This window comes from Perca flavescens, chromosome 1 (genome assembly GCF_004354835.1).
Source record: "Perca flavescens isolate YP-PL-M2 chromosome 1, PFLA_1.0, whole genome shotgun sequence".
NCBI classification, from domain to species: domain Eukaryota; kingdom Metazoa; phylum Chordata; class Actinopteri; order Perciformes; family Percidae; genus Perca; species Perca flavescens.
In genome coordinates this window covers 29,651,879-29,679,874 of record NC_041331.1, presented here as the reverse complement: position 1 = coordinate 29,679,874, position 27,996 = coordinate 29,651,879, and the positions used below count along the sequence as shown (strand labels likewise).

The following is a 27,996-nucleotide window of genomic DNA, read 5'->3' as shown; positions in this document are numbered from 1 at the left end:
CTTTTTCTTTAACCTCATGTGCTCTCGACCTGTTGTTTTGCTTTTTCTCTTTTATTTTTTCTCTTTTTTCTTTTATTTGATATATCATTCTTTTGACATTTGTTCGGCCTGACCTAATTTCTTTCTTGTACTTTTTGTATTTACTCATGTATTTATTCAGCTGCTTACAATTATTTATTTCTTTCCCTGTCTTGATCCACGGAAAGTTTTCTTCCCTTCACAGTCTTATCTCACTCATTTTGCCTCTCTCTCTCTCTCTCTCTCTCTCTCTCTCTCTCTCTCTCTCTCTCTCTCTCTCTCTCTCTGTAGTACCTATGTCTGTACCACCTCCTACCACAGTGCAGAGCTTGAATGGCTTCAATGCCAAGGTGAGCTGGGTGCCACCCACTGGGGTCATCAGAGGGCCGATTGACAGATATGAGCTGAAGGCCTACAATAGAGATCAGCCAGAGGTACCACCTATCAAAGCCATATACCTGGCTAATGGAAATTTCACAGGTAAAACACATGTTAAGTTTTGATAGATATCTTGACATGCAATTGATATATTTAATATATATAGTCCATGGAGATATGGAACAAGGGTTCCAAAGACATGGGGTGGGTCACGATTTGGATAATTCCGTGAGTACACTGTACACATTAAAGACCCATGTAGTACACTGTATATGTACTTATATAGTGCGCACATTTTGACAGGGTAGTGTTGTCTCGAATTGCGCACCGTTATGCACTGACCAGAAATTACTCTTCTTTTCTTTTTCATTTTAATGGTAAATTGCAGCCGAGCAGAGCATTACCATCACCTATTGTCGCCCGACAAAATATATACAGGCTTGTATTCTCACAATCTGACTACAGTATGGTGGTAAAAAAAAAACATGTATAAATGACATTGGTATAGTTGAGTTTTGCGGCTTCAATCGCAACCGCTGCAGCTTCCTCGCCCGCCATATTCACAAGTCTGAGAATACGTTGGTGGTCCTGTAGCTTCCACTCCCGTAGCAAAGATGGCGACCGTTGAGTGTAAGTAGTGTCCAGCGTTCCACACTCAGCATTTTGACCATTTTAAGTGCTGCATCCGGGTACTTGTAGTGCACTGCATTTGGCCATACTTCGTCAATGTGAACGTGTGCTCAAAATAGCAAGTGCAACTACAGATGTGTACAATTTGAGACACAGCACTTTACTGTAGGAGGGTCCCAACAAAGTAAATTAAAGCAGAGGTAACCATTTTATGAAAAGATGACTGAAATACCACAAGTAGCATGATGTGAACCATGGATAATTTATGATTTAGATTATTATTATGATTTAACTTAACTTGCAGCTGTTGTCCTTTTAACTTATTGTAGCTGGTTTCCTGCCACCTTCTAGTGACACCTGTAAGGGCATTTTGGCCCTTGGTGAAAACACATTCACACTGCCTTTTTCACTCACTTTTCTTCTGTCTTTAATACAAACACACACTCACACTGTCCCAGGCAACCCTGTTAATGTCCCCTTGGCAAGTCCCCAGCTTTAAGAGACTGTCTCCATTTGGAACAAGACACTCAGGACTACCCCAATGATGTCATACCCTTGCATCGCTCCTTCTCTCTCTCTCTCTTGCTCACTTTTCGATCTTTCGTCACTTCACTTTTATGATGATGATGATGTCTGCGTCCGCTGCTGCTATTCGTCCCTCCTCTCATCCACTCTACTATGTCTCCAGGCAAATATGAAGATGAGCTCTCAGTCTCCGTCTTTCTCAGTGTCTCTCTCGGTGCTCTCTTTGCCAGACATTAACTCCACCGTGATAAGGCTTCTTGTTAATTTATGATGGCCTCGACACCTGACTGCAGAATTACACCAACGGCTAAAAAACACAGAAAGCAAATGAGGGTGTAATGGCAGCGGAGTGGGGCCCTGGCCCCTAATTGAATTAAAAGACATGGGTAACAGAGAGAGAAAGAGGATGACTGGACACAGAGGGTGAAGAGGGTTGGAGGGGTTGGAAAAGAGGAGAGGGAATGTAAAAGAGTGACTTAGGATATACGGAAAGGAGTGGAGAGGGCAGACGGCTAGGACAAAAAACATCAGAGAGAGACAACTGTAGCTTTACAATTAGAATAGGCTCTCCTTGTGTGCCAAAGCCATCAAGTTTGCTCAGCAACAGTGGCACAGAGAAACAAGTTAAGCATTTAAATTGCACTATTGAAGAAGATTGATACATACTTTAGTATCAATCTTTAGCACACACTAAAAGGAGACAGAAAAGGCATGTTGCCAGGTAAGGCGGGGTTGGTACAAAGGGGTGTTAATAGATAAGTTCCTTTTTTCCAAGTCTATTTAAAACAGTACTCACATGCCCTTATGTATGTTGCATAAATGCATTTTTAAGTTCAGCCGAAGCTATTATGAGGCTTTAGCAGTCTGAGTTAGCAAAATTCAAGCCGATGTTAGTGAAGTTTTATTTTATTTTTTTTAACAAAATTCCCTTTGCCAGTTTTCTCTGACTCACTCCCTGCCTGACATGTTCATGTTCTCCTCTTCTCCAGGTGTGCTGCCGAGTCTCACTCCATCCACTCGATACATTATCACCGTAAGTGCCTGTAGTCCTGTTGGCTGCACTGAGAGTCTTCATAATGACAATGGTGATGATAATGATTTGGGATTGAGCTTCACAACCCCGGAGGAAGGTAAGGCTGTAAAGCACAAGCACAAACACATACACATATATACACATACATGAAGAGAACTTCTGCCTTTTTTTAAAGGACTTTGAATTGCTTCATTTCTGAAGAATGCTATATGAATACAATTGCTCTGCATTCTATCCTTTACCAGTAGCATTGATTTATGACTGTTTCTGCTTCTGGAAACAGACACACTTCTAAACACACTCAGACATTTGTATCCTGTCTCCTCAGTGATGTTTAGCTCTTAAGAAGAGAGGGAAGAAAAGACAGAAAAATGTCAGAATGGAATAAATGAAGCACGGAGCAGGACAGGGAGAAGAGGAAGTAAGATGGCTGCATAGGGCAAGACACAAAATGATAAGAGAATGAAGCACTTTGTAAGTGAGTGAAAGGCAGATTGTACAGAGTAACATTTTTCTTATCTGGGAGGTCATGGAGGGAAGATTACATGTATAAGGAAAGAAGAAGTGGAAGAGGAAAAGAGAGATTTTTCTTCATATGTTAGTCGCTACATTAATCTGTGTTGGACTAACTGGCCTTGTTGGGGAGATAATGTGACGGCAGGGGTCAGCTAAAATCAATCTGAAGTAAAAAAAAAAAAAAAAAAAGAAAAGATTACTGTATTGACTCTTACTGAACGCAGAGTTAAGACACTGAACCATGTTAGGGAGACTGGAGAAATAACTTATTTATAACTCTATTTTGCCGTCTATAAGTCTATTTTTCACTATTTTTAACTCACAAAACCTCATATAGACACATTTTTACTCTGTGATCACGGGGACATTATTTTCACCATCTTCACTAGATCAAGGAGCATAAAAACATAGAATGTTCTTCTCCAGTCTCTGCAGTGTTTTGAACAGTTGTCCAAAGCTGTGTCAATGTCTAGCACCATGTGAAATGAAAAGTCAGATTTTCATAACATAAAGCAATGTTGACCTGGATAAAATTGTGACTCACCATAGTTTATTTCATTGTTTAGTGTAAGGTATATGCTTTTAATATAGTAATATTTGAAAGTTGATAATATATGTTGCATTTTTGTATATTGAACAATTTCAGCTCCAGATGCTGTCTCTCCTCCAGCCACAGTCTCATCCCCCTCAGCCCTCTATGTTACCTGGGAACCTCCAGCAAGGTAATACACAATACACAGTCTTACCTACCTTTCTCACACCTAAACCACTTATTGTGTTGGTCAGCGTTATTTTGTTTATGTGCAAGTTGTAAGTTGCTACATGAAGTAAGTACACACCTGATCTTCTGTCATAAAGCCTTAACTAATTGACATTATGTTATTATACATGTCTGACCTACTACTTCAAGAGAATATGAAAAAACAGCAGTCTAGTAAAGATATGTATTTTAGTAAACCAAAAAAACATAAAACAAACATAATGTTGTACGATACTATATCACCTTTTATTCAGCATATATATGTTTTCACCTTGAATAAAGATGCCCTAATTGAACACAACAGAGAGATTAACATCAAAATAATATAAACTTTTTTGTTACAATGATAGGCCCAATGGAGGAATTACAGAGTACCTCCTCTATCACAACAACCAAATGGTCTACAGGGGGGAAGACAGACAACACAACATCACTGGTAAAGAGGAGAGAGAGAGAGAGAGATTGTGTGTGTGTGTGTGTGTGTGTGTGTGTGTGTCGCAGCATAGATGTGACTGTGGAGGGATGGGGCCTCAGAGTAAAGAGAAAGGGATGAGTGAAGGAAAGCAAAATGGAGTGGGGGATTAGCATTTAAAAGAGGAAAGAGCGTCTCTTACCAAGGGAATAGCACTTTGAAAAAGAGCGCTAAACACACGCACGTGAAAATAAAGCAGCGGAGAAACAAAGAACACTAAACATTGGTGCACATGCATACACATAATTTGCTTTGAAAGCTTTCATTAAAGAGACTTAAAGAAGGTATGAAAAACATTTCACACCACTGAGACTAGACTGCTGCACCAGGATATGAGTGAATAGACACACACACACACACACACACACACACACACACACACACACACACATATGCACATAGAAGACACACTCTCAATGGAACATATGCAGAAATACAGTATGCAGGGATGTACACAGACTCACAAACAGGAGAGTCATAATATCTGGCATTTGTTTTTACACATATACACATGGTTAGCGAAACATCACACTGCACAACAGTGTATGTGTCTGTCTTTTTAAGTTAATGAATGCATGAGAGCACATATCATCCATGCTGGGTTAATAATGCAGTGTCTGATGTCCACAGTGATTATAAGGATTATAGAGGCAGCAATTATACAATATGTGCAAGAATAGATTGTGTTACAGAGAGTGAGATTGCCACAGTGAGACAGATGGAGAGCAGTTTTGAGGCAAAGATGGACACTGAAAGAGAAACAACAATCTAAGAAACGCAGTTAAAAGGGGAGAGGGAGTATACAGCAATGATTCTGTAAAAAAGAGGCAAAATTCAGGGATTGGGTTAAATTACGATTAAATCATCTCACAATAATGAGCAATTTTGGTTTATGTTGTAATTAAAGGTTTTGAGCCATAGACTGTACTGAGCCATCATTGTGGTTTGATTTGTATGCTTCTCTGTCTCCTGCTGTATGTGTGTGGGTTTCAGGTCTTGGTGTGTATTCCCCCCATGTCTTAGTACTGACTGCATGCACTTCAGTGGGCTGCACCAACAGTTCACAAGTTACTATGCTGACCTCTCAGCTTCCTCCGGGGCCTCTACATGCACCAACTCTTACCCTGCTTGACTCACGGACTATTCTGGTGGAGTAAGTGCACACACACACACACACACACACACACACACACACACACACCCTTAACACATTAGGTGTTTCATTCAATATACAGTATATGTACAGTTCACTAAAGCCATTTCAGTTTCTGGAACTGTGTGTGTGTGTGTGTGTGTGTGTGTGTGTGTGTGTGTGTGTGTGTGTGTGTGTGTGTGTGTGTGTGTGTGTGTGTGTGTGTGTGTCAGGTGAATCTGACTGAAATACAGTGTAAGCATGTATGTCACTTTTGTTTTTAACAAAGCATTTACTCACAAATGAAAGATAGACAGTGAGTGTTAACTGTTTCAGCATCACTGAAAAGGACAAGGTAAGAATACGTTATTCAAGGAATATGATAGCTTTTCATTTGTATTTCACATGTTGTGTCTGTGTAAAATACAAGGAGAGAGAAAGAGAGAGACAGGGTGAGACGGAGCCAGTGACCTTCTACGGTTGTGTTTACCATGCAGAATATTCTTCTGCACTTGACCTTTCACCTCTAGAGGGAGAGGACGGAGGAGAAGATAGATCCCTGCACTTTTTCCATCATGTTCATGTGCATATGTCCCTGTTTTTTTTGTGTGTGAGTATGAGTCAATCTCTGTGAAAGCCATTAGTGTTCTGACTGTCACTTACAGTGGGACTCACGGCAGGACGGCACAGAGCCACTCATATACACACAATCACACATGCACGCACACACACACACACACACACACACACACACACACACAGGCATATCCACACATACTGTAGTTAAACAATGGACAAAGGGTGAAAGCACACAGTCAGAGGTTAATGGCGAGTGTGTGTGGTTAAGATGTGGTGATCTTGGTAATGCTTCGATAATCTTGGATAAGCAGTGCACAAACATATACACAAGCATATCTGCCTGAATGTACTGTCAGAGTGGTTTTATTGACAAAGAGGCATTGCACTGTTGGGCCTCATTCATGAGTACTTTTCCTTCTCTTAAAATTTGTTCAGAATAATTTGGGAAAAAGAACAATTGATAATACCTGATGTATGATTCAGAAGACATGCACTGATTCCCTCTAATTTACCAGACATCAGGATTGATCCTAAATTGAATGTGTGTTAAAGATATGCAATCTATCATGGGAGGAAATAGGAACAGTAGGGAAAAATAGACATCTAAAGCAAAAACAATGCTGAAAGAGAACTAACATATGGAAGTAAACTCATGTTTGAAAAATGCATATTACTAAAGATAGTAAGATTTATTAAGTAAGATAATTTTGGAAATAAAAACTTGTTGACAACAAAATATTCTTTAACAAAAAGTGATTTTGGCCTGTCATGCCATACAAAGTAACACGCTTTTTTTATCTGTAGTCTATAGACAGTTGACAGCACAAAAAACAAATTACTAGGTGTAATATATCATCCATGAGAGTACTGCTCTCTGTAGAGCAGGGATATGTATCATAGCCTTAGCCTTTACAATGTGTTTCAGCTATATATTCACCAAGTGTGGGAAGGCTACGTATTGCCTTGTTAGCACATTGGTAATAGGCAGAGGTTGAGAGATCATACTTTGTCAATACCTCTCTATTGTGTCTGTGAGAAAAGCTGAGAAAGACAGAGAGAGAAAGAGAGAGGACGAGGGAGAAAAGAGAGGAAGATAAATTGTGAGTTTTTATGGAAAGAACAGAGAGAAATGGAAGAAATGTTTAAAAGGAGAGAGCGACAGAGTGAGAGAGAGAGCGAGGGGGGGTAAGAGATTGTGAGAAAGGTTGAGGTAGGCTGCAGGATGTGAACAAAACAATATCAGCAGATTTATTCCCTGACCTTACCTAACACTACCTGACACAAACATATTCATACACACACACACAACACAAGCAGACAGCTGCAGAAATACCAACACTGTGAGACATGTCTACAGTCACAAAAACATAGAAAACCTGATGGGACACATGGCAGGTTAAGGACAGCGGTAATCTTCACTATACCTAGCTAAATGAAACAATTATTTCTGGTTTAACTGAGCTTGTTTTCTTTTACTCCTAAAGTCTTTCTATCTTCAATACCTTAATGTGTTGTCACTAATTATTTGATGGCTCCAATGTTGTTTTGTTGATTGTGCAATGTAAAGAACAGCAGGAAAGATGGGATGGAGGGAAGGTGCAGGAGACAGGTTGACACTTCATATGTATTATGATGCAGAATTTAACTCTATTGCATCTCAAGCACATTGTTTTTTTTAATTTAACGTTCTGAGAAAGCCCCCGTCTGTTTCACACTAATTTCAAAGCACACTTGGAAAACCAATGGTTTTCTAAAACCATTACCGCAGTGAATTATGATACAGATTATTACAACTCCCCTTTGATTTAGTTTTTCAAAAGTGGACATACATCACACTGCCAATCGACAGCATATCAATCTTATAATAAATGTGATAGATTAGCCACAATGGCTAATTGTGTGCTAACACACACTCATCAGTCATTCAAAAACTGGCTTTTAATGGGAGGAACCAAGAAAGGAATCCATCACTTTTTAAAATGGCCTCCCTCTGCTACCATACCAGGAGGGTTGGGTTACTCCCAGGGATTTTAAAAAATTGCAGAACTATTTATAAAAAATGTTTTAAAGGTACAATATGTAACATTTCTGCTTTAAAATGTCTAAAACCGACAATTCCTATGTTATATATTTTTATGAGTTGTGTTCTTACACTATCCCAAATGTTTCCACCAAATGTCAAACCCAGAGAAATCAGTTATTTTATTTTCAGACACGGCACGTTTCCTTTAGTTGCCCGTCAGTGGCGTCATATAACCTTTCACCCTCCAGTTAATCTAACTTCCGTCAGAACACTGGCACCAAGATGATACGTTCAGGAGTAATTGTAAATCATACAATGTCACAAAAAAAAAATACTTGTAACCGTAATACTGCTTTTTTTTGCCATACAGCATCATTTTGTGATTAATTACATCCCACTTTTGATCACAATAATACAACAGAGACCTTATCTATTTTGTAAGTTCAATATCGATACCAGCTTAACGTTACTACAATGTGCTAACGTTGATGCTAAAGCTTTGTGGGTAACTATTAGAAATTTTTTGGTAACATTATGAGGTTACAACATCGTTCAACACACTAATACAATTATTTTTAGTATGACTGTTTCGACCACAGCTAACAGGACTGAGCTAACCCACGAATAACTTCACTAGTAATGTTAACGTTAGCTGTAGATAGACGATTAATCTAATGCTAATTTAGCCAGCTAGCACACCCCGGTCTGTCTGCCTCACTCCCCCGGCGCAGAGAGACTCAGTCGGGATGACAGCTGACAACAGCCCCGGGACATATAGCTAGCTAGTTACCGTTAGCCCCCAGTCAGCTATCAGCCAGCTACTTTCATTACAGCAACCCCCGGCCAGAACTTATCTCCAGTGCCCGGTGCTTACGACGCTAACGGCAGTTTAATTAAACTTCGGGAAACAGACCCAGCACCGAGCCACAACAGCGGCCATCCATAGCGGTAGCTACATCTCCGTAGCGCTACCGGTGTATGTGCCGAAAATCTCCTCCCTGCCGAATTTCGCCCCCCTTCGCGTTTAGCTGTCTTTGCGCCGTTAGCTAAATTAACCCGCCAAAAAAAACCCGCCTGGGTTAAGCACCAAAACAAAAAGTTAAGACTACTAAAAAGTGAAGGGGAGATAATTCCGGTCAGCTGGGAGATGTTCTGCTGCTGCACAACAGGCATCGGACGTCCTGGCTCACTGTCGCAGAGATTTACCCGAGAATCCCCACCCACACCCGTCTCTCAGCCTCGTTTAGTAGCTAGCTAGCGTTTCAACAAACCCCGTCCGCCCCGGTGTTGAAACCATCCAAAAGGTGACATTGATAGTGAAATATTTTGTGTTTTAGCTGCTGGCTACTGTTAGCTTGCTGACTCACTAGCTAAATGGTCAGCTACAAATAAAAATCTAATCAAGAAAAACGTAATTATGGTGGGGAAACTGCAGCTATTGTATTACAATAACATGAATAAACGTTACTAAACGTAACGTGAATAAACTTGAATGGGTAAACTCGTCCGTGAACTGATGCATTCTAACCGGCAGCAAAGGTGTTTAACACTAAAAACTCCCATAATTCCATGCAACTTCCCAACGTCAACAGAAGTCCAGTTTTACCGTCCATTGTTTTGGTTGAGAGACCCCTAGCGGCAGAAAGTTACATATTCTACGTTTAATGCACCCTTATTTAGGAATTTTTTATTACTGTTTTGTCATTCTTAAAGTCTTGGGCTATCAGATACTTTGGATTTTGTAGTGCATCAGGTTCCATCATTTGTATGTAAATCCAGTGATTTACACACTGTGTTTCAATACAGTATTAGTGCATCACTGTATTTTACAAAGGTAGGATGAATTGAAATAAACAAACCTGCTCTCTTAGAAACATTAGAAGTTTCTCATGGCTGCACAACCTTTAATACTAAATTATTTCATCATAGCTTGAATATCTCTCCAACATTATCAACTGGCAGAAATCACATCACATTAAAAAGTACAGTGGAAAGATGTTGATCATTAAGACACATTCAGCAGCTCCTACAGTCCATTATTAGAATATTTAAAAAATGCATTCACAGTTTAGTATTAATAAATCAAACAAAACAAAAAAAGATCTAAATGTTGTTCTTTGCAGTTTAGTATGCAAAGCTAAGATTAGGTCCGGAGTGCCCTCTCTTTCACATTTTGTAATGGATAGTCAAGAAGTTTCTATTTATACATACTGTCTCTTATCATCTCTCTCTCTCTCTCTCTCTCTCTCTCTCTCTCTCTCTCTCTCTCTGTTGGGGATGACCTTCCTGTTCTAAATATAGAAAAGGAGACACTTATCCGAAAAAGTAAACTGTGTGTACAGTATATAGGCTTCTGGGTCGTGTCTGAGAAACCTTAGCTATCTGCATTGTGTTTCCATCTCTACTTGCAGAAAGAAATACAATGATAGAAAGCACACACGTTTGTGCAATACACATGCAGTCATAGGACAAAAGGACTGTCAAGGAAACCCTCAGATACTAAAATTGTTGCTCTGTCTCTTTCACAACCTTATTTTAATCAAATTTTAACCGTCAGTATAGACACACAATCGTTGAAATAATAGGATATTCTACAGTCAGTTGAAACTTATAACAAATTAAATTTAAGCAGTCCTGGTAACATCTTAATATACAGTATATTTAACTGAAGCCGTCTGTGTTCAAAAAGAATGGCCGTTCTTTTTGAATTACATATTAGTATATAAATACATGTCAAAATGTTTAAATGTCTATTGAAATATTCCTATGGTAATTTAGGCCATAATTCTAAATCATCTGTGCAATCCAACATTTTAACTGGATTGGCCTTGTGCACCACAGTGATGAAAACTGTCAACGAAAGTAGTGGTGTGGCTATTTTATGTGTTTCTAATAGTTTTTCAACAATAGAGTTCTGTGATAGAAAGGTATAACCTATCAGACAGTCTGTAGTTAAACAGAAAAAAACTTAAAAATTTGTAGTTTTGGTCTCTTCAGAGGAATTTTGTTAATAAAAAGAGGGAATCATTTCTAAGTATTATTTTTAATCTGTACATTAACTTGACAGGACAGCTTTATAATAAATATAGTGGAATAAAATCTGAACTTAAGTGCAGTACTAAAGTAAAGGTATTTTGTTATTTCCATCTCTGCCTCTCAAGGTGGTCCCGTCCCTCTCAGGTGAATGGCGTTTTGGAGTTCTATTCCATCCTCCTGTCACATGATGGTGCAGTGCCTGTGCTAGCCTATAACAGCTCAGAACTTTTTGAAGACCACACACTCCGCAACTTAACCCCTGGAACAGCTTACACCATCACACTCGTTGTGAGTCCCTTACTCTTTAATCTTTTTGATTTTCATTTGTCACATTCATAAACACATTAATGTGTGTGTGTTCACATCAGGCCTGCACAGGAGGTGGGTGTACCTTAAGCCCTCCCAGCATGGCTCAGACTGAGGAGAGCACCCCGGAGAATGTTCCTGCACCGCTGGTCATACCTCTGTCCCCACATGCACTCAACGTCAGCTGGACACCTCCTGATACTCCAAATGGTGAGAGGACATACACTTCATCTGGCACATACAGACAGATACATGGCCAAGAACATTAAAATATACATAAACATTTATCAACAGTGACGTTAAAGAATAATGTCAAATTTTAACTAAATATCCTCAAATACTTAAAAGCTTTGATTTTGTTTTTTAAAAAAGTTTTTAAATGGAATTTTCTTCAATACAGGAAAGTGATCTGAAACTTGTGAGAGATAAAACATTTAGAAGAGGAGAAACATTGACAAGAATCATGATGAGGATAACATTAGTTGAACTGTGGACTTGAATACACAGTGTTAGTATTTACCATCACCCAGACTATCACAGATATCAAGAACTATACCACTGTACAGGTATCCCGTACGTGTGACTATGAAACAGGTAAAGGTTTCCCCTTTTGTGCGAGGGGAATCAGATGAGTATGCAAGAGATAAAACAGTTAGAGAAAAGGAAAACTAGAAGAGAAACCAAAAGGAGAGGGCATAAAGGACTCGGAGAGAATGGGGAAAGAGACAAAGACAGGGGAGAGAATATACAATTTGAGACAGAGACTAACAGAGAGCGGGAATGAGAGGACAGTGCTTCACCAAGCTCCTTTAAGTGGATGAAAAGTGCTCCCTTTTGACTGAATAGAGAACTGCAGGCTGTAAGCACATAGACTCACAGTGATTGCCTTTTTCTCTTAGTGTTCTCTGTTCTTCTTACCTTCATTTAATTTATTTACAGCCAATTAAAATCCATTGCACAGAGCTGGACAAGATGTATTTGATGTATATTAGATGTGAATTTGAAATCCTGCTACTGGCTTGGAACTGTCTAGATAAAAAAAGAAAAGTTATTTGTGCATAACTATTTTCTGTACATTCTGAAAAAGTGCTAGGAGTGATGCATCATCAATCAGTATACTATCTGAAGTACAGGTATTACATTAACATTTGCAAAACCTCAAAATATTGCACAATATTGCAGTCTAAACAGTAAAAAAGAAAAGAAAAGCCACATATTGCTCTTACAAAACGTTTCAAAATCCACACCTGTTTTTTACCTATATTTAAATATATATTACTAACCCATTTAACATCCAAGAAAACTACAGTTTGCAATTGTTTATCATTAATGTAAACATTAACTAAGACAAAAGAGAATGAAGAAATGTACAAACCAGATACCATTTAAAAAAACATCTTCAAAAGGTAATAAAACATGGGACACCCTTACATCTTAGGGCAGTGGTTCTCAAACTTATTTCAATAATGTACCCCCATCAAAGTATCTTTTTATTCAAGTACCCCCTGACCAGCACAAAACATTTTCGGTAGCAACAAAATGCCTAGCTATATAAAGAGACACAAGACAGCGCTCCGCCATCAGTGTCTGATTTAGAATGATATCGTAACTTAAAAAAACACTTAAATACTTTCAATTTATTTCAAATATTTAGAATGTATCGCTAAATGCATTCATTATCATAGTGTATCATTATTTTAGGAATTATGCATGAATGATATATTTTAAATAAACATTTTCTAAAGATCTAATGTACCCCCTGCAGTCCTCCAAAGTACCCCTAGGGGTACGCGTACCCCCATTTGAGAAACACTGTCTTAGGGGTTCAAACTGAACTGCAGAGTCCCCAGATCGAGTCCGGCTGGGGACCGTTGTTTCATCTCTCTCTCTCTCTCTCTCTCTCTCTCTCTCTCTCTCTCTCCCTCATTTCCTGTCATCACAGCATTACATAGCATATACATCAAGTAATTGTGTCTTAATAAAACTCTTAAAAGTGCATAGTTCAATACATCTTCAAATAACCATGATCTACCACATGGTATACCTAAAATAGTGGATTTCTTTTACAAATAAAACACAAACATGAATCAAAAAGAACTATATTAACAAATGCACATCTTATGAACCCCAATGAATTGAGTGATGAAAACCATGTGATGATTTCCCACCCCATTTCCCAGTCTCTAACATACAACGCACCGCCACATATTATCAAATGTTACTGCCATGCTCGTTAGTATGTGTAATTCCATAATGTGTGTGTGTGTGTGTGTGTGTGTGTGTGTGTGTGTGTGTGTGTGTGTGTGTGTGTGTGTGTGTGTGTGTGTGTGTGTGTGTGTGTAATGTGAATTGTGTGTGTTTTACGCTTAATGCCACATAAGTGCATTTCGCACCATAAACCATGTGATATGTGTGCATATTAGCCTGGATAAATTACTTAAAGCTTTTCTCATCTGATGACAGAAATTTATAACAAGGAGACACTTAATCATGATTACCCGATTATCTCATGCTTAAAAAGCTTTAATTTTTCCTTAAAGAAGGGCTCAGTGCCTCTTTTTTTCATTCACTCTTTTTTTCATAAATGGACAGCAACAATGACGATCCTGATGGTGATGGGTTCCAAAGGAGTGAGATTCTGTGTCTCTCTCTCCCCATCTTCTCCCCAATTCCGCAGGGATTTGTGGGGGATAATCCTCTCGGGGATTAGGTTGGGGCAACACGCAGACAAAGAGGGGAAATAAGCCTGTTATGCATTCGCTGCTTCATTTCCCAACCTGTCTTTATTACAACCTATACTGATATGGGCTTATTCACACACACAAGCACACAGAGACGTCCGCACACATATACACACATCCACTCTCACACTCATGTGATTGGCCACATTAAGAGCTTCCCAGATGTAGTTGGCGTCCATGGGGTTTTTGTGTCTTCATTTCCCTGATAGGTGTGTATATCTGTATTAAGCAATAATAAAACCCACACATGATTAAAGCAGAATAGACTCTTAGTTCTTAGCACTGATCTTTTGAGCCCCCTGTATGCATTTTTATTAAGGAAAAGCACATTTGGCACCGTACTGTTTCTTTTTTTTTTTTTTATTAGGTGGATGTAATGTAATGTAATTATTGTGCCCATGTATGTATGTGTATGAACACGTGTGAGTTCTCATCTTTGTGTGTGTGTGTGTGTGTGTGTGTGTGTGTCTGTGTCTGTCTGTCTTTGTGTGCCTGTAGGGAGTGTCAGTGTGTGTGTGTCTGTGGATGAGTGCTCACCTATTTGCACCCACATTCCACATTTGTGTGTGCCAGTTCGTTCCAGGACTACTGTCCTTTAGAGGGTCTTTATCCTCGCAACGCCTATGGTTACATTTGTCGTTTCAGTGCTGTTTTCATCATTGAATCACACTAGGACACATATGACTGGCAGGTCTGGAGCCCCTAAATCCGTTTTTATTTGCATTTTAATCCAATGACCTAGACTGCATCCCAACATTGCAAAGGTCACTTTGCAGTTTGAATTCCTCATTGTCTGGACACAGTCCTACAATGTATAAAGTTAGCATTGGCAACAGTGCATGATTAGGGTCAGAAAAGAAAATATGTGGACAACTGAGAATACAAATTCTGAAAATGATGCCAAAAAAATGTGTAACACACTTTAAGACAAAGACGCAAAGAGATGTGTTGTCATGCCATCACACCATCATGTTTAAATGAATGGATTTTAAAACATGAATGAATGTTGAATATGTTTGGACATTTTCTTCGGCCATTTACAAATGTTTTGTTTCGTAGTTGGGCATTAGAATTAGGGTGATGAGGTTGTGTTGACCGAGGTGATTCAGGGCAGGGAATGAATGCAACACATTGATTATGTTTACAAGGTGAATTATGTGCTGTACAGACATACTCGCATACATTATACTTCTTTAGGGACAATAAACACTAAAACTTGTTTACAGTTACTCAGGAAAGCTCCAGTCATTAGTGGCCTGGCTAAGATGTCAAGCTTACTGTGGCATGTCATTTCATCATGTCATTATCAGATGTGTTCTTTTGACAGGCATTATCACCAGTTATGGTCTCTGGCTGGATGGAGTTCTCATTTTAAACTCCAGTTCCTCCCAGAGGTTCTTCGTGGTGGAGGGACTCTCTCCTTGGAGCTGGCACCTACTCAGGCTGCAGGCCTGTACAGCACAGGGCTGTGGCAAGGGACCAATGGTCAGTGAACGTCTTACAGGATAACACACTAATTAATTTATTGATTAATTGGATACACTGCAAGATCATTTGGGACATATTTAAGACAGGCATGCTTTATTAGTCATTGCTGTGGTTTTTCTGCATAGTGACCACTGGGTAATCAAGCAGTGTTGGCAATACTAAAACATATTTGTCCTTGCAGTTTCTGCAAAAGCTCATCTTTTTTCTGTGAACTTCTGAGCTCACTTCTTAGTGTCTTACTGCACAGTATTTTTTTCACATGAACTGCAGTTTACACTGCTAAAAACACACATAAAACTCTACTTCTGCAATATACCATTTTTTTCTCTAGACCTACACAACACTTTTTAGAGCATTTAGTGCAGCAAAAGTAAAAGCTCCATACAATTCTCTACTGGATGAATCATATCACATTTGGTGAGACTAAACAGTCAAAGCAGCAAAATTTATATTTTTATGATGCAGATTATCGCTGTAAGTAGCCACATGGAAACATGGGTACACATATGGAAATGCCTACTCAGACACTTTACAAAGTGTATGTGTGTGCGTGTATGTGTAAGTGTGTCTGTGTGTGCGTGTGTGTCACTGAGTGTCATAAAGGTGATCGATTCTCCCGGCTCAATAACGAGGTTGGCGTGGCGACAGTGACATTTGGTAGCAAATGCCACTCCACGCTCAACGATGTCTGTGACGACAGGCCATATTTTGGGGCATTTTTCCAATACGGACGCCATATTTAGTCAAACGCCAGGAGAATAGCTGAGCCAGCAAAACAGGAGGACAGGAAGGTGGGAAGGGGAGGGGTCAGAACAGGATGAAGGGGAGAAGAGGAGATGACAGGGTGGAGGGGAAAAGGAGAAGAAAGGAGTCAGGCAAGAATGGAGTTTAGGGATAAAAGAGTGAAATCATGAGGATAGAGTAAATAGTCAGAACAAATTGAGAGATGAGGTGGAAAGTGAGGATGTGAAAGACAGCAGAGGAGAGGGTAACAGGGGCGTGAGACAGACAAAAGAGCAGGGTGATCGTGGAAAGAGAGAAGGAGCAGTGTGAGTGGATTGAGAGAAAAGAGAGGAATGTGACAGGAGAGATAGAGAAGGGGAAATAAAAAAACAGATAGAAAACTAGATGTAGAAGTAATATGGGCCAGATGTGTAGAGTGGTTTCATTTCAAACTATTATATTGTAACACATATTTAAATCCAATCAGTGAAATTTGTCAAAATGATTACCCTTATCGAATGGGGACATATTTTATTATATGTTTTTTTTATATTTCAAAATTACATCTATAACAGTTGGATGGATGAGTGTGAGTAGACCTTTAGTTAAAAAAAGAGTACAATACTGTGTATATAGATTGTTGTAGGTGCACATGCTACATGTTTGTTCTTCTGTGCATTTGAACATAAGTGTGCTTGTTTGTCTTTTTTTCTTTAAATCAGGTGGAGATGCGTACCTTAGAGATGGCCCCAGAAGGCCCTTTACTGCTGGAACTGACCAATCAGAGCTCTCGATCACTCCGAGCCCGCTGGACAGCCCCACCTAGACCGAATGGGAACCTCAGCTACACACTGTACTACAAAAGCAAAGGTAACACATTCTCTCTCTCTCTCTCTCTCTCTCTCTCTCTCTCTCTCTCTCTCTCTCTCTCTCACTCACTCACTCACTCACTCACTCACTCACTCACTTGCTCACTTGCTCACTCACTCACTCTTGCTCTCTCACTCTCACCCACACGCACTAAATACAGACACTACATGAACAGTAACCCTGAACATACACACCTGGCAGCACACATACATAAAGACATGCACAGGTAATACACAATGTCACATATTTACCAAGCAACTGATATTTAGAGTACCATATTCTGCCTTTTCAAATTATTCTGCATTCATCACACATTTGCTCACCAGGCAGATAGAAATGTAGATTAGGACTTAAAGACATCCTCAAATGCTTACTAAACCTGCCGCCTTTTCTGTGTGGCTTCACTACACATCCAGTTATTCATTATACACACTGCTGTTAAGTTTGAGACTTGGTGGTTTTATAAGACCATAACATATCATTACTCAAACCTCAAAAACTATGCTAAAAAGGTGTGTCTTGACATTTTGCTTGTTGCTAGACTGTAATACTCTCAGGTCAGGCTGCCCTGGAGGCATAGTGGACATAAAAAATAAAGAGTAAAGAGAGAGGTAAAGAGTAATAGCTGCTTCTCTATAGGTCTCACTCATGCTGGTCAGTGCTGTCAAAGCATCATGACAAGTTGTTATCTTTAAAGCATGCCAGAAATGCTTTCAGGCACTAGTCCATCAAAAACCAGCAGAATCTGTAAAGTTTTGTTCTTACTTACTTCAGGCAGCAAAGGAATGGACATAGCATTTCAGATCACAATTAAAAGACACACAAAGTCAGTGCAGAGTTGTGTATAATTTGGGCCTTTGCTCCAGTAATTAGAACTTTAATCTTGTCATTTGCAAGCAATTGTTAACATTCACTGTATTCAATATACTGAAACAGTATAGATGACGAAAATGTACAGCTATATAGATATCAATAAAAGGTATTAAAAAATGGTCACTGACGGAGACAGCAGGCAAATTGGTCATAACAGGAAAAGTGCATCTGTAATTAATAACGCATCACATTTTAGCTGCCAAAGCTCCGCTGCTTTCTTCGACCTTCTCTGTCTCTGGTCCTGCACTGTGCTCAGTCAGTGTGCAGTGTGAGAGGGGGAGTGGCCAGCGGCTAGAGCTGCAAAAGTCAATGTGTGCTTCTTTTACCGATATATATTTAACAATATCTTTTGTATTTCTAATCCAAATAACGTCAAACTTGGCACCACACTTACTCTTATCTGTAGCAAGACACCTGTCAAGTTTGATAAAAAAAAAGGTATCCATTGGACTGATGGTTCGAGAGATATGCGCGTAACAGACACACAGACACAGACAGACAGACGTTCCTGCAATTTATAGATAGATTAACCATGACTGCATTACCTTTAGGACCTGGTATTGTTCATTCTGGCTCACTGGCATGGCTCACATTGCTAACTAGGACACAGTGGAACTGAGCCATCGTTAATAGTTTTTTTCTCCTGTGATTTTCCTCCTATTATAAGTCAAAATGTCTGCCATGAATAAGGACCATATACTCTGTGACACAGAAAACTGTGCTGTGATTGACCACATAAAAAGCGACACTCAAAGTACTAGAATGACAAACATTTGTTGTGATCAGTGTTAATTCTCAGGTAATTTACAACTTTACCTGGAGGTCTCTGGGAAAGTAAAACTTTAGTGCTGTGGTGAACAGAACTACTCGTAATAGATTAATAAATGATTTTTAAAATACACTTACTACTTTAAAAGTCCTGTACTTATAATACTTATTATTAAAGGAACAAAAAATTACACAAAAGAGAAGTCTAAAGTTACACACAACAGCCTCAATGAAAAAAACAAGACACAAACAAACAAACATTAACTCCACTATATCTTTACATAGCAAATAGTTGTTTACTGCTTTATTAATGTCGAGTACAGCCCCTTTAAGATAAGCTTTTTGGTTTTTGAAAACTATTAAATGGTGTTAGATCTAATAAAACTTCAAGTAATAACTGTAATAAAGAAATAAAGATCAATTGTACTTGTCTGTCTGTACTAACTGAGAAAATAAATCATTCCCCACAACAAAACAGACCATTTGGAAAGGATTCACTGTTTTCACAGCACATTTTCTCTGATAGTAAAAGTGGTCAGTGGTGGAAATTAGTGTATACTTATTTTCTTGTTATACTGTATAGGGATCATTATGATACTGCTTGGTTTTCCTAGAACAATATTTAATGATATTCATAGTTCTTAGGCATGATGTATAATACACTAGTCACATGCTGCTTTCTTTCAATTACATTTTATTTATAGTGTCAAATCACAACAAGAGTTATCTCAGGACACTTTACAGATAAATTAGGTCTAGACCACACTATAATTTACAAAGACTCAACAATTTCCCCCCCAAGAGCAAGCATTTGGTGCGACAGTGGTGAGGAAAAACTTTCTTTTTACAGGCAGAAACCTCAGACAGGCCCTGAACTCTGTGGGCGGCCATCTGCCACAGAGACACTGATACAGATATGGAGAAATATGATTCATAACAATTATAGCAGTTGGAATGATAAACAGTAGCAATTTTAGTACCCATGAAGATGATAGAACTATGACTAGAAATAATAGTAGTAGCAGTGCAGGACGTAGCAGGGCATCAGGCAGGACCATGGCAGCAGCTGCAAAAAACGATCCGGATACCACCCCAATCCAAAGAAAACTGCGAGGCGAGAAAACATAAGGACTCCGGGGGATTAAGCTCCCCGGAGCTAAGTTAGTAACAAGCATTACTGGGACATGAATGCACACAGATGGAAGGAGACAGTGTGTCAAAGGAAGTCCACCTGGCAGTCTAAAACTATAGCAGCATAACTAAGAGCTGGTCCAAGGCAAACTACAAAGGGTTGGTAGATGAATCCAACAACTATGAGGAGAAGCAGAGAGAGTGAGTGCAATTCAATTTATTATCAATTTCAAGACCGCTAAGTGGGGTAGTTAAGTGAGGTTTTTGTTTTCAAAGATGAGTAGAACAGGATAATATGGACGCAGATACACACACAAACACACTCCTCACCAACAATACCAACTCAGACTGAAAGTCAGACATGAAATGGGGAAGTAATAGAAGGAGTATTCTACCTGGAGTAGTGTAGTGAAGACAAGGTTTTCTATTGCCAGTGACATGAGATAGGAGATGATATACAGTAGGACTCAGAGCAAAACAGTGGTATGAAGATGGAAGGAAGAACAAAGACTTAGTATTGGTAAACAATAGTATACAGAGAGAGGAGAGATGAGAAGCTCATATTTCCATAGATGTATTAGAAAAGATTGCAAGTAAAAACAACATAAGACATGAAGAACAATAAAACAGCTGATGAGACTAACAAAATAGAAGAGGAGAACTGGACATGGAAATAAAAGGGGAAGAATAAAATTGAACAAGATGAGAACATGAGCATGGGGAAACAGCAGAACACACAATCATCCTTTAACCCACACATATTCAGCAAGTCTCTCTCTCTCTCTCTCTCTCTCTCTCTCGCTCTCTCTCTCTCTCTGTCAGAAACACACACACACACACACAGCCAGTCAGGGACTTTGATCTGCTTCTCACAGAGGAAGAGACGGATTAAAATGAGTGGAGAGAAGGATAGAAGAGGTGTTGAAGAAAGAGAGAGATGGGGTTTCGCTCTAGTTACCCACAAACCCTTGATTCTTTGATACACACTGCCTTTACCAGTTCACACAAAACTGATGTGTGTGTGTGTGTCCATCTAAATATATTGGATAGGCTTACATATTGTAATTTTCTGTTCCTTCTTCTTTGACTATCCTTGCATAACCTGCGTATGGAGAGACCTCTCTCTTTTGATCACTCTCAGTTAATCTCAGTCAGTATTCCCCTCTCTTGAACTCCCACTCAAACTCCTCTATTTTTTCTATGTTGTTGAATGTATCTTTTATAAATCACTTTTTTTAGCCATCACAGTAATGACCCTAATCAATAAATGTGCCATGAAAACAATCAGATGTGCAAGACATTTTCCTCCTCCTTCCTCCTCCTCAGATATATACCCCAATGCTTGGTCTAGGACCTTACATGTCTCTTTGTGTGACTCTGTCTCTTAGATGGTGATGGTGTGTTGGATGGAAGTTCAGCAGCAGGCAGCTGGTTGTCCGTGACTGACCTACAGCCTTACACCAACTACAGCTTCTGGATCAGAGGTTGTAACACAAAGGGTTGTGCTGAGAGCCTGCCACTCAATGTTACTACGCCCCCAGCAGGTACACAGACACACAAAATAGGACACAGATACAGTAAATGTTCTCCTGCCAAACAGGATTTTCAATAGAAATCTAAATCTTTGATCAGATACATACTTAGAAGATAACTAAATATAATTGTATGGTTATGGCCTCCATTACAAAAAGGCGGTTTTGTCCTCCACTAAATTGTGTATGATCTGATTTAAATGCCTATAATGGTACCTTTGTTTCTAACTCTACACACAAGCGGTGAACATTTTTGTCATTACTCTGATTTTAATTGCCATTCTTATGAACTGGAAAGGTTCATTTTTATAGCGTGCCATGCAAAAGAAAAGAAAAAAACATTTATTCAATGAGTAGTAGTGACAAACACAGACACACACACACACACACACACACACACACACATCATTGACTTCAGTTAATGGTCTGAACACATATTTTGGATTTACACAGCGTTTGTGCGTTTGTTGTGGATGTGTCTTTGTAATTGTGTAGAATGCAGGCTGAGTGTGCATACTGATAAATGCCAAAGCTGATCAGAGCAGTCTGGAGATAATGGTAACCAGGCCGCAACACATACACCTATAGACACACATTTTTACCACTTTAGCTAATGTTAACAAAAGTGTTGAATACATACACACAACACAACACCACACCGCACCACACCCATGTCTCAGTCAGAGAACAACAAAAGACAGTCTTCGGAAAGTTCTACTGTTCAAGTTCAAAACAAAGGCATAAGAAAGTATAAATTTTAAATACCAGACGTTTCCTCTCTTTCTATCTCTCTTTCTACCTCTGTGCCTCTGGCATCTCTTTAGACTTCTTTAAGGAAAACTGTCTTGATGCGTCCTTGTTCTATGAAAGAACAGAGAGAAGATAGTGGAGCAATAGACAGTAGAGCAGAGGAGGAGGAGAGCAGAGAGAGAGAAGTGAACATAAAAGTGCATAGTTTAAAACGATTAGTGACACCTCTGATATTGTACCTGCTAACACAGCATGAGAGAGACACAGGCTCACCAACGGTGTGTGTCTTTGTGATGTATGTGTTTTGTGCATGTGTGTGTGGGTCAGAGAGGCAGAAATCAATGCATGTTTCAAGAATTACACACACACACACACTCAGGGAATGCCAATTATACTGATCTACTATCTTCTTTATTAAAAAGTAAAAACTAGGGATGGGCATCAAAAAGATTTTATTAATTAAATTATCGATTTATCTTATTGATCCGATAATGTATCAAATTCTGTTTTAGCTGTAAAAACATTTCTATTAAAAAGCAGATCCTAAACAAAAAAAACAACAAATCAATCATTAAGCTTGCAAAGAAATCACTAGTGCTTTAGATCTACTATGTAGTTGCGTAGTGACTCTAACACTCTAATCGAGTGGAGTTGACGTCCGCAATAATATAGTATATATAAAATAGTTAAGAAACTGAAAAGAAACACAGACTGAACTTGATATCTATAAATACTGAATATAAGTGACACCTAAAGCTGGGCCTTGCTTCAACTGTGTTTTGTTTCTTTTTAATCCATTCCGGTTAATTCATTTTTAGTTTTTGTTCTTTTGTTTCTGCGTTTTCTGTCTTTCTTTAAAACAGATTGATAAAACATTAGTCAGTAACTTTTTAGTCCCAACAACTTACATACCAACAGACACAAATGCACAAAAAGAGAACAAATTGGACGTAAGGGTTGTGACAAAACCGCAAACACAGTGAGGTGGGCCTTAAGGGAATTTGAAAATGTATTTCTGTCATGTTTTTTAAATGTGTGTTTCTGTGTACATACCAATATATAAATGTGAATTAGAGTGAAGATTTATGTTTGTGAACCATCACTAATATTCTGAACCAGTGTTCAAAGAGCATTTTGAGGCTTTTTTTTTAAATTGTGTGTGTGTGTGTGTGTGTGTGTGTGTGTGTGTGTGTGTGTGTGTGTGTGTGTGTGTGTGTGTGTGTGTGTGTATTGATCTGTATATGGACACTTGCTACTAACTAACTAACTAACTAACTAACTATTGAAATAGCAACCACTGGTAGATCTCATTCACCAACTGTAAACTAATAACTTTGGTATTTGGAAGTTTAGGCCATGTCCATTATAATGTGATAAGGGGGATGCAGCTAGGGGGGCTGCAAAAAGACTTGCAAACTTTTGCTCTGTTTCAGCCATCTTAGGGAGCATGCAAGTATGGAGACGGAGATGCTTTGTTTATCCTTAATGTGTTGAGTATTAGAAATGGAAAGACCTGTAAAAGTATGTGAGCCATGTAGACCTCTGTCACGTTGTCAATGACTCTTCCCAGAGTATTTGGATTTTTTTCTTGCAATGCCTTTCAGATCCAAATAAAAGCATTTAAATATGTGTGTGTGTGTGTGTGTGTGTGTGTGTGTGTGTGTGTGTGTGTGTGTGTGTGTGTGTGTGTGTGTGTGTGCGTGCATGCGTGCGTGCATGCGTGCGTGCATGCGTGCGTGCGTGCGTGCCATCTGTAGGATAAGATGTCTTCAGCAATCAGTCTTGTTGTAGTGGAAAGAGAGCAGTGTGTTTGATTGAAGGATCACTTTATACATCGGAGGGCTTACTCTTATTTTAGTCATAGTCAACACTACAGCTACTCTCATTTCCTCCTTCTATTTGTTGTCCTTATCGCTTTCCTATTCTATCTTTCCTTGCACGTTCTCTGTTTCTGTTAAGAGCACGGCTATCATACTGAATCAAGATGTTTTTACTGATTTTCCAACACTAGTACTGATATCATGCTTAGCTGGAAAAGAGGGGCACTGTTGAGAGAGTGGGGTCATAACGCTGTGTCCGTATGTGTGTGTGTGTGTGTGTGTGTGTGTGTGTGTGTGTGTGTGTGTGTGTGTGTGTGTGTGTGTGTGTGTGTGTGTGTGTGTGTGTGTTGGAGCAATAAAAGAGAGAGAGAAATCGTAGTGGTTGTATATCATAATAACTCTTTGTGGCTCTTCCACCCTCCTTTACAAGGAATATTTTTTCTTTTGCTGTTATTTTCCCACCACTTTTGTTCTTAGCTTCTCTCTCTTTGCTCCTGTCTCATATTTCCTAGATGGAGGGCAGGTGCCATTTGTTTAGGATGCAGTTCACCAATGAGATTGATCTCAGTATAACATTGATCTAACTTTTTTGTTTGGTTTTCTTGCTGTCTTGTTTGTTTTACTCCTCAGCTGTCCTCATTTCATCCCTCCATCTCTTTTTCAACACCTCCATCCTTCCTCCATCACCTGTTCCTTCCTCCTGTCCTCCTCTTACCATCTTGTCTCTCCCTCTCTTCATAGCCCCAGATGGGTTGTCACCTCCGAGGCAGGCCCATGCAACTAGTGCCAGTCTAAATGTATCCTGGTCTGCCCCTGCCCACTCAAACGCACCAGGCCCACTGCGTTACAGCCTGCAAATGAGGACATCTCCTCAGAGGCCTGTACTAAGGTAAGAGAGAGATTCATTTATTTTTAGATTTAAAAAATGCACAGACACAGTAGATAAACAAGTGGACAAGTTTGCACACAGTTTTCCACAGCACATGCAAGTGGTTTGAGACAGAGGTATGTGATAATAAATAAATAGCAATCAGAGCATGACAGACACATACAAAACTCTCAAATATGTATCACATATATACAAACCTAAAATATGTGTACACACAAATATGCATACACATGTACATATAAAGGGGTACATTATACAGCACAGCTGAAAATGTCACATCAATATGACAGACCATCAGAAAAACAGAGAGGAAATGAGCTGGAGAGATGGGGGTAGAGTCAAAAAGACAAAAAAAAATCGCAGAGCAGAGAGAGAGAGAGGTAGAGAAAATGTGATAGAATAAAAAGAGAGACAGGGTGTGCATCTGATATGTATTCATTACATGCTTCCTGACAACAAATTGCAATTTAATCCAAGAAGAGGAGGCTCTCATTCTATGGTAATAAATAAATGACTAGCTACATGTATTATATATCAGACAGCCATGCCCTCCTCCTCCTCTACTATGGAAATCTCATTGTTCTCTGATTTATTCATTCATTCATCCCTTCTATCCATCTGATGCTAAATGGTCAACGGTCCCTCATTTATGACAATATTCTTTTACTTTGTCCCAGATTCCTTTGTTTGATTATATGATATGGGATCAGGTATGACATGGGACTATGATAAAAAGCTATACAAATATTATACATATTGCCAAGATAGCCACTGTTAGTGACTATATAAAACTTATCTCCTGACACTATAACATCACACTTAAAATTAATTTAGAAAGAACGCATAAAACAGATTCAACATGCTTGAAATGAGATTAACATGAGACACATTAGACTTTTCCATTTCTAGGAAAAAAAAACATCATAAAAATGTCATATAGACTAACCACAATCCATACACAAAATGTTCAGTACGCAACCTTCCTGTACAGGTAACCTTTTGCTACTAAACACTAAATTACTACTTTGTGGTCATTAAGATCTGTGTCATCTTCATTTCTAATTGATATTGTAATAACATGTTTTACCAATACTGTAATAACTTTCATTGTTTTTCAAAACTGATGATGTAATCATTTTAAAGGATAATGTAATAATGTAAAAAAGTATGCTTTTCTTAATGTAAAGTGTGAAAATATACAAAATTTATAATACTGTTGGTGTCATTAGCTGTTGTTAGCCTACTGAAAATAACATTTGACACTGATTCCAATTTGAAATGTACAAGAGATGCAAAGATGTATATAACTAAAATCCATATCAATTGGAAAAGAACCCGCCCATACCTATGCTGATTGGTTGTTGTGCAAGGATTGTCCATTAGACCAGAGTGGATGTTAGATTAGACACCATCAGAAAATGATAAAAGCTTCAGAAGATGGCTAACGTAACACAAGCAAGTGATGAAGGCAAAACAGTCGCGATTCAATCTCCAAGAAATGTTTTTATTCTTATTGAAAAACTGTTATCACAATATTAGTCAGGACATTGTCTTACATTACATTATTTACATTGCATTACATTATTCAAATGATTTCATTATTGGGTTTTACTGCATTTCCACTCAGGTTAAGTGCAATTGTATTACATTTTCAGGTAATTATTACATTAGTGAGTGCTACAGCTGCTAAACGGTTTGTCTGTTATCAGCAAAAAGTAGAGGTCTATTCTATATTTACATTTTGGGTAACATGAGCATGCAAAGCTGACCAACACATTCTAAGGAGCTGTCCAGTGCTGAATCTCTGATTGACCATAAAAGAGCAAAACAGGTGATGGTGGAAAAAGTTGAAAGAGAAAACATTTAGGCTAAGCTAAAAATTAAAGATTTGCAAAATGTTTAATTATATTATAAAAATATAGCATAACTAGAATCATAGATAGATAGATAGATAGATAGATAGATAGATAGATAGATAGATTGTTAGATTGATAGTTGACGTTTATCGGGAACACTGGATATGTAATACTCTAGCTCCAGCACACATACATTTTCACGAGCAAGTACTAAATCACCATGTAAAGTAAATTCTTTGCTGTCCCTCTGTGACCACCTGTCTGATTAAAGCGCAGCATATTTTCACAAGATCCCAATGTCTGTCAGTAAATGTGTGTTTGTGTCCATGAACTCCTAGGCTAATGGAAAACGCAACAGACACCTTTTCCTACCATGTAGAGAGCCTGTCACCGTACACCCAGTATATGTTTAGAGTGGTGGTCTCACACACACATGGGCAGACAGTCGGGCCCTGGGCAATCCTGCGCACCGCAGAGGACAGTAAGTACACAGACTCATACATACAAGTGCACATATAAAATGTAACATACTTGTTACTCACAGATGCATGCATTTACACCTTTTACACAATTTACATCTGTTTCAATGCACACAGACAATGCAAAAACAGCACAAGAGAAAATCCATTGATAAATAACCATAAACATTGGTGGTTAAACAAACTTGTTGGTGGGTCAGATACACACTCAGTACAGCTGTTCTTTAGGCTACCTGTTGGCAGTGGTTGTTGGCATTGTTTTTTCATACTGAATTGTGCAGCCTGGGTGCTTGTGTCAGCAGTCCAGCCAGGTTTTGCAAGTGACTGGCTGACAGATGGCTGGCAGCAGCTGGTTATTAGTTGGCCTTTGCTGTCAGTTGGCCGTCAGTGCTGCTGAGTCAAAGTTAAAGTCAAGGAGTTTGACAGATCTCCTGATTTTAGGTGATGATCTAAACAATAGCCTCACACATTAAACATATGGCCTGTGGTTTAAAAAACAGATCCCCTGCCCAGTTTTCTTTTATTCTCTGAAAGTCTCCAAGGTTTTCTTTTATTAAAGTGTATTCATTTCTTGGTGTTAGTAGAGGCAGTCAATATGATCAAGACAATAAGGAAGAGAGACTCAGACAGAACATATTAAAAATGAAACATGGGGACAAGCAAGATAG

General features: G+C 38.9%; 1 protein-coding gene across 1 annotated transcript in view; it reads left to right on the top strand.

The window, feature by feature from the left end:
* The window catches only part of ush2a (Usher syndrome 2A (autosomal recessive, mild)), a 232,565-nt gene that overhangs the window by 105,405 nt on the left and 99,164 nt on the right, over window positions 1-27,996 (top strand). Inside the window, exons 38-49 of the mRNA XM_028606322.1 lie at window positions 310-498; window positions 2,541-2,681; window positions 3,747-3,822; window positions 4,211-4,296; window positions 5,326-5,485; window positions 11,228-11,390; window positions 11,471-11,618; window positions 15,477-15,634; window positions 17,083-17,230; window positions 21,391-21,546; window positions 24,846-24,993; window positions 27,188-27,330. Of these exons, the coding sequence (XP_028462123.1) occupies window positions 310-498; window positions 2,541-2,681; window positions 3,747-3,822; window positions 4,211-4,296; window positions 5,326-5,485; window positions 11,228-11,390; window positions 11,471-11,618; window positions 15,477-15,634; window positions 17,083-17,230; window positions 21,391-21,546; window positions 24,846-24,993; window positions 27,188-27,330 (1,716 nt within the window). The remainder of the gene's footprint in view (window positions 1-309; window positions 499-2,540; window positions 2,682-3,746; window positions 3,823-4,210; window positions 4,297-5,325; window positions 5,486-11,227; window positions 11,391-11,470; window positions 11,619-15,476; window positions 15,635-17,082; window positions 17,231-21,390; window positions 21,547-24,845; window positions 24,994-27,187; window positions 27,331-27,996) is intronic.